At 34.6% G+C, this 8522-nt stretch overlaps 1 protein-coding gene across 1 annotated transcript in view; it reads right to left on the minus strand.

Annotated features, from left to right (window-relative positions):
* LOC134251347 (sushi, von Willebrand factor type A, EGF and pentraxin domain-containing protein 1-like) overlaps positions 1 to 8307 on the minus strand; it is a gene marked incomplete at its 5' end in the record, with an annotated part of 52730 nt that extends 44423 nt beyond the window's left edge. The window contains 3 exons of the mRNA XM_062733738.1: positions 1020 to 1178; positions 5140 to 5301; positions 8140 to 8307. Coding sequence (XP_062589722.1) covers positions 1020 to 1178; positions 5140 to 5301; positions 8140 to 8307 — 489 coding nt within the window. The remainder of the gene's footprint in view (positions 1 to 1019; positions 1179 to 5139; positions 5302 to 8139) is intronic.
* Between the last annotated feature and the right edge of the window lie 215 nt (positions 8308 to 8522).

Consider the following 8522-nt stretch of genomic DNA (forward strand, 5'->3'; position numbering starts at 1 on the left):
CTTGACCAATCCTTTTCTACTGTGACTATAAAATACTTTAATTTATTATCAAAGTATTATGTACTTGATAGACATTTAAGGATTGAGAATTTGGTCCTATTAGGATTGGAAATCCCTAAAAAGATTTTTAAAGATTCATACTTAGACTTAAGTACCTACTTAGCTAAGGCAAGCTAAAAATACCTCCGGTATCCTAATCGGTTTCTTTAAACTGAACAAATTTAAGATAACCGAGATCAAGGTCACTCTAAAATTCAAGTTGAAAATTTTTGATGCTTTTCCATAGGTATCAGCATATTAACCACTAGCAGTTAAGTAAGTAATCAAAATTACTCATAAAAGTATCTCTGAATCCACAAAGTTATGTAAATTTATCCACAGTATTTCTTTAAATTTAAAGATTAAAGTAAATCATATTATATAGGGAAAATTGTCAAATCTCCAATATTTTTGCAGAAAAAGCGAAATGGAATATCAGCAATGTATTTTCTAATTGCAAATTGATCAACAAATATATTCTATGTTAAAAAACGATAGGTATCCAGGCATTCAGAGACATGATTTTTATACTTATTTGGTATTTTTGTCTTCTATTTCCGACATGTATTCTATAATACATAGTGTAAAAGGCTTTTGCTATCATTGCAAAACACCACAAATCACTTCTTATTTCATATCATGCTAATAAGCATTGGTATCTAATGCTGGATTCAAGAAAATCTTATTTTTTAAAACTGTATTATTTTTTTCCTTTTATAGGGTACAAATGTCAACTTTTATAAGACCTTTTTCTAAGACTTCCAAAAACCTTGAATCTTATAAAGAGGAATAAAATGAAAATTGTTGCATGAAAAAATTTTAATTTCAAGCTTCATTTTGACGCGTTTCAAATTAAATGTTAATTTTTTGAGTTTTTGACAAATAAAGGTTAGAATTCAAGTTGAAACGAATTGCACAGGTGTTAGCATTTATTTATTATACATCGTAAAATATATGCAATGAATAGCAAGTACATGTACCTTGCGGAACACACTCTGAAGACCCGGCTCCATATGTGATGAACCCTGATGGACATTTGATGCAGTATTGTGAGATTTTTCTGTTGGTGTAGAAGTCTTTGGGACAGGCTGTACAATTGTCTAAAGTTCTATCATACTGTGAACCATCCCCACAAGACACTGTTTAAAAGTAATGAAGATGTTAGTACAACTAAAATGATCAGACTATTACTATAAAAGTTTCAAATAGATAAATACTTGCAATATTAAATGTTCTTGTGGACTTTTGTTGGGAGTGCTGACTTTTACAGTTGAAGCTTACTTTTACAGAACAGTTTTAGCGATATCGACTTTTAACTACTTTGAACCAATACTGTATACACTATACAGGCTTATTTTCGCCCCATGTTATTTTTGCCTTTTCACATTTGAAAAAAGTTTGTTCCTTTTTCAATTCGCCCGGAAGGATTTTTGTTTCAGATATTACACTGTTTATTATTTTGAATTCGCCACGTTTTAAATTCACCCACTTCTGACTAGGGCGAAAGGGGCAAAAATTAAACGGGGGCGAAAATTTCCCTTTATACACTATATATAATTAAGGTCTTCCGACTTCCTTCGGAAGACCTTATTGTTTTCCTTCTGTTTTCTATTATTATTATTATTATTATTATTCCACTTTTCATAGTACAGGTCATATCTCCGCTGTGCGTGATTCAATTTGAACGATTTTTTCAGGGATGGTGCATCATGTAAATATCTCCAGGGGTGTCCCTCACTTTTTCGAAATTTACTTCCGTTCGCGTTTTTTGGGGAAATTTGTATTTTTTAAATGGAATTTTGTCCCAAAAAATTCTCGAGAACAGTAACAGATATAAAACTAAAACTTACGGACGTGATAGAACATCGAATGTAGATGTGTTGATACATTTTTCAACCTTTTTCAACCTTCATTTTTCGTCGTTCTGACTTCCGGTCGCAAACGGAAGTGAATTCTAAAAGTCTAATTTTTCAACTTTTTTGTTTTTCACTATTTTTCTTTGGAAATCACAGGGTTGATAGAGTATCTTTTAAGAACTCTAAATATGTTTTCAACATTTTCTTGCGTGCATTTGTTGCAAAGATATGACCGATCCAAACTTTGTCTCACTGTCGGGGGTTCGAATCCCGCTGGGGGCGTTGCAAAAATTTTTTCTCTGTTTCTGTCTTTTTTCAGTTGCATATGACTTTTCTTTCTTTTTTATAATGTATGGAAGATTTTGTCGATTTTTAAAAGCTATATTTTGAGATATTTTGTGGAATAACTGTAATAATCACGATCTATGTTGAGAGACTGCTGTCAATGAAAGTAAACGATAAAAATACATTCTGAAATCTATTTCATGGCCTGATGGAGCAGAGATTTCTAACGAAAAGTCGGGCGGAAGACCTGCTTGTTGCCCTAGCAACAAGAACGCATCTAGTTTCCATTTATATTTGTTATATCCCCCACACCTTAAAAAGTAGGAAGGTATACAGTGATTGGAATGTCCATCCATCTGTATGTCTGTCTGTCTGTTAAGCTTTAGGGTACCCATCTCTTATCTATAACTCCTCCTATACAACTGAATGAAATTTAATGAGATTTTCACAGAATCTTTGTTACACAATGCCATTAAGCTCTATCTAATTTACTTTTGGATCACACACATTTTGGCTTTCCCAGAGCAAAACATGGACATGGCTATTCTTTCTGTAATATTGAAGGGTACCCATCCCTTATCGCCAGTCCTAGCTCTCATAATACTAATTATATAGAAGAGGCCCACGGGCCTTATAGGTCACCTGAGTATCATGTAACAACTTTCTTACAAGTGAATTGGTTCGTGTTTTAAATCAAAGCCCAGGAAATTCAAAATTTTGAAAGAGGCACTATTGCTTATCATAACTATACACTTAACTTGCTTACTTTGGCTACTTAATACCCAAAGGTAGATCAAAGGTAGACCAAAGGTAACAAAGTGAAAATGCATTTCCACAGGAACCACTGACCCTGGGGCCCTGAAATTAACCATTTTGGAAGAGGCACCTTTAATCATCATTAATATGTACTTAGAACATTGGCATAATACCCAGGAGCAAAGGAAAAGATTTTCAAAGAATTCATGCATTTTCACTATATAATCATTGAAGCCCGCCCTAACACCAAAACCCCTGACGCTGGGGCCCTGAAATTCACAAATCTGGAAGAGGCATCCTTCTTCATCATAACTAAAGCCCCTCCCTAACACCAGAACCCCTGAACTGGGGCCATGAAATTCATGATTTTGGAAGAGGCAGACTTATTCATTATAGCTATGTACTTGTTTAGTTTATTTAATACCCAGGAGCAGAGAAGAAGATTTTTAAAGAATTATTGTATTTTCACGTAATCAATAGAGCCTCAAACCTTACATCAGAACCCCCGACTCAAGGGCCATGAAATTCACAATTTTGGAAGAGACATTCTTGTTCATCATAACTATGTACTTGTTTAGTTTGTTTAATATCCAGGGGCAGAGAAGAAGGTTTTCAAAGACTTTATTCATTTTCACTACATAATTTATAGAGCCCCGCCCTAACAACAGAACCCCTGTCCCTGGGGCCATGAAATTCACAATTTTGGAAGAGGCAGCCTTATTTAACATCATTATGTATTTGGTTTGTTTATTAAATACCCAGGAACAAAGAAAGAGATTTTCAAAGAAATAATGCATTTTCACTATATTATCTATGTAGCCCCGCCCTAGTACCAGAACCCCTGACCCCAGGGCCATGAAATTCAAAACTTTGGTAGAGGACTCAATGCTGATTACAATCATGCTAACAATTTGACTGCTGTATGTCCAGGAGTAAAGAAGAGGAGTTACAAAGAAGAAGCTGAAAATGTAACACACGACGTACACCGCACGATCCTTTTGTTTGTACAATAAAATATGTTCAAAACAAAACCGCACGACGACGGACGAAAACAGCAATAGGTCGCCTGAGTTTACTCTGGTGACCTAAAAATAGAATTGAATGATACTTTCACAGATTTTTTATTACATAATGCAGTTGTGCACCTTCTTTTTTCACTTTTTGATCTGACACTTATTTCAGGTCTCCCAGAGCAAAACATGGACTTTGCCATAATAACCATATGGGAAGAGGGTATTATTTAGTGAGCTCATTGCTCACATCATCTCTCGTTTTCCATGTGATAACTGTTTGAAAGTTAGTTAAATTGATTTCTTTATCATTCTACTGGAATGTAAATTTGGCAAAGAGATAGGTAAGGAGCTAAGAAGACCTAATATGCATGTAAATCTCATGCTTCTTTGTGTTTGACACTGAGGAAGCCAAATATGCATGTAAATCTCATGCAGCTGTCTTTGTGTTTTATGTCAGTGGGCGGGATCTATTAAAATTGGCCTTAAATTTATTTGTCTACATCTAAATTTGCAATTTCATTGCACAATGAAATGGTAATATAATATGAAAACATGGGATAGTTTGTATAATGGGCGAAGAACAGCTGATTCTTTTTTTTAATAAATTGTCTTCCTTATGATGTTTTACAATGTACTCATGGTAATGCCTATTGTGACGTTATAATAACTTAACATTAACAAGTCTCTGTCATATTTTTTCCCACATTTTTACTCTCTCTCTCTCTTGATCAGAGAAGGAAAGTTATATAATATACAGATTTATGCTGTAGTTTGGCACAGTATATACTAAGTCTGGATATCTTCAAGTTTTTCTTGGTCATTAAGTTGCCTGTACTTTGTTTTACTTAGAAAATTAAATGCTTCTGAAAAAAGTTCTAGTCCATTAGTCTTATTATACTCCCGCTTGAAAAGTGGGAGGTTATATAGTAATCGGTATGTCCGTCCGTCTGTTAAGCTTTAGGGTACCCTTCTCTTATCCGCAACTCCTCTCATACCACTGAAGGAAATTTAATGAAACTTTCACAGAATCTCTATTACATATTGCCATTGTGCACCTCTTATTTTACTTTTTGATCTGACATATATTTTGGATTTTCCAGAGCAAAACATGGATACTGCCATTATATTCATATGGGAGGCGGGGGTAATATTTAGTGAGCTCATTGCTCACAGTACCTCTAGTTTATTACCTATACAGTAGCTATCTGAAGTTGCTCCTGTAGTTTCTGTTATGTTTTTATTAGCAGGGCACTTTTGACATGATGTCTGGGATTTCTCATCCTGGAATGTTCCAGCTGGACACTCTTTACATCCGGCTCCAGATGACCGATAGGTTCCCGGCAAACAGTCAGCTGTAAAACAAAATTGTTAAATTTACTCGACAGGTACTTTAATTACTTTAATTAATACTTCAAGCCTTAAACTTTTCTTAAGTCTGAAACATCCTATAAAACATGTTCATGTTTCCTGACACAATTTCTTTCATTATATATAATTATGTACATGTAATCAGAGATAACAGAGTTCATCTTATTCAATTTACAGAGTACATTCTATTCAATTTTGGTCTGATAGGGCATGCAGTTACTTGGGTATGGACTAAACGGTAAGCTTTAAACTGGTTACTCATTCAAAATATGCAAGTCAAATCCAGCATCATCCTCACAATGCAAGGGGTCCTGAGAACACACATTGTTGTTAGACCCTTGGCAAATTTAATTTGATATTTTAGCACTAGCTTCTCTTATTGAGAAGCATCAATCAAAGTAAAGCTTTCGTAAATAGTTAGATGATCTAAATACCGTATATCAGGTTTTTTCCGCGTCATGTTTTTTTTCCGCGAATCAGAACCTAAATCAGTATATTAAATTTACGCGAATAAAATTTTCACAATTTTAAAATTCTAGTGAATATATGATTATCAATTGTTTAAGCCTATGAAGGAAGTGGATGTAAAATGTATTAAGTCATTAAGCTTGAGTTACTACATACGGGTGAGAAATAGATCGATCGACCTTCACCTCGTCAATTTCGGAAGACCCGCTCAGCTGATTACACACCTTGATGGATCATCTATGAAAGTTTATTTAAATAGGCCTTATAATTTCTTGGAGATGAACCTGTCTCAAAAGCTTTAATCTGGTCTCTCATCTGGAAAACGTAGGTCAAATCCAGCATCTGAGGCAACTTTGGTATGTGTTTCCCTTGACGCATGATTCAAGTTTGGTTTTGGTAGCCTTATATATATATATATATATATATATATATATATAGTTTTTTAACATGATCCAAAAACTTGAACCTGTTCACTTATCTGGAAAATGTAGGTTAAATCTGGGATCCAAAGCAACTGTGATAGTTTGAATCAATAAATGTATCTTAAGTGCAAATATGGGCAGTATGGGACTTATAGTAACTTTAAAAAAAAAGAGGCTCACATACTTAATAGCTCACTTGAGTATCATGTAAAATTTTGCTACAATTGAATTGGGTTCACATTTTAAACCAGAGGCCATGGCATTCACAATTTTGACAGAGACACCCTTGCTCATCATAACTATACATTAAGTTTGTTTACTTAATATCCAGAAGCAGAGCAGAGGATTATAAAAATGTAATGCATTTTCACTTTTTAATCAGTAGAACCCAACCCTACAAGAACCTATGACCTTAGGGCTACACATTTTACAAGAGGCCCAGGGGCCACAACGCTCATCTGAGCACATCGGCTAGTGAAAAGCACAAATCAGATCAGAATTGAAAAGTTTACTGAGGGGTGGGGTGGGGTGAGGAGGGGCTTGAATTCTAATACTACTTGAGAATGCCTCTATATCAATTCTGCATATAACTTCTTGAGAAAGTTCTTGAGAAAAAGATTTTTATAGCTTTTTTAAAACATTTTTTTATATGTATATTATGAATAATTTGAATTTGACTACCCATTGTTTCCCTCCCTACCCCAAAAGGTACTCATGAATGAACAAATTAAAATTTTTAATACATGGGGATGCTTACATGTCAATATGACTTCACATAGTTTTTCTGTTATTGTGATTTTCTCCTTTATTTTCCTATGTAAAACTGATCCACCATTGAGACCCTTCCCTACCTTTGGAGGTTATGATTTGAACAAATTTAATTCTACACTACCTGAGGATGCTTCCATATAAATATCATTAATCATGGCTTTGGTATTCTTTAGAGAAAGATTTTTTAAAATATATTTTAATGTAAAACTTGGATCCCCCATTGTGACCCCACTCTATCCTTGGGGGTTATGACTTGAACAACTAAAATATACAGTACCTGAGGATGCTTCCATATAAATATAACTAATCATGGCTTTGCAGTACTTGAGAAGAATTTTTTTTAAAGATTTCCCTATATATTCCTATGTAAAACTTGGATCGGCCATTGTGGCCCCACCCTACCCCCGGGGTCATGATTTAAACAAACTTGAAGGATAATACAACATAAGTTTTATCTTTCCTGTCCCTATGGATCTTGAGAAGAAAATATTTAAAGATTTTTCTTATATATTCCTATGTAAAAATTTGACCGGCTATTGTGGCCCCACCCTACCCCCGGGGGTAATGATTTGAACAAACTTGAATCTACACTGTCTTAGGATGATTCCATAAGTTTCATCTTTCCTGGGCCAGTGGTTTTTGAGAAGAAGATTTTTTAAAAACGCCATTAATTTTTATTCACAATTATCTCCCATTGGAAGAGGGCGTGGCCCTTCGTTTGAACAAACTTGAATCCCCTTCACCCAAGGAAACTTTGTAGCAAGTTTGGTTTAAATTGGTCCAGTGGTTCTTGAGAAGAAGACGAAAATGTGAAAAGTTTACAACAACAACGACAACCACGACAGACAACATACAACAGACAAATTTTGATCAGAAAAGCTCACTTGAGCCTTCGGTTCAGGTGAGCTAAAAAAGTTATACACAACAAGTCACTCAAGCATGATAAGTAGGTCCAACACATGCTCAATGCATGCATAAAACATCGTAGCTGTGGAATTAATATCTAAAGATGACATGAATGTTTTTTTTTAAATATTCAAATGTAAAACACAACTAATCACAGGGGAGATTACATACAGCAGTAGAGGGATGTATAAATAAATGGCACTGTTGCTAGGAAATCTTCTATTACATGTAGGTTGAAACTGAATATATACTTACATATATTGCAAGCGGCACTGGAGACAGAACCTATGACAAGTGTTGTATTACCATCAGGACACTTGGTACATGGCTCACTGTTACCAGTTGTAGACTTGTAATACCCTAAGGCACACTTCCCACAAGTTTTACTAGTAGAATTAAATTCCTCCCCTGGTGGGCAAATGGCTAAAACAAAGCAATTGATAAGTATATCACTTATGTTTTCTACACTGCTTCAGGATGTTTCCATGGATGTTTCAGTTTTTTCCTGGATCACTGGTTGTTGAGAAAAAAGACTTTTAAAATAATTAGGAAATAATGGTATTTCTAAATATTTTAAGCGAAAGAGAGTCAAATTAAAGCCTAATACAAAAAGCATTAACGTGTGTTGGACGTAATAT

Source organism: Saccostrea cucullata, unplaced genomic scaffold, assembly GCF_032062105.1.
Source record: "Saccostrea cucullata isolate Sc308-1 unplaced genomic scaffold, CSIRO_AGI_Scuc_v1 ctg197, whole genome shotgun sequence".
NCBI classification, from domain to species: domain Eukaryota; kingdom Metazoa; phylum Mollusca; class Bivalvia; order Ostreida; family Ostreidae; genus Saccostrea; species Saccostrea cuccullata.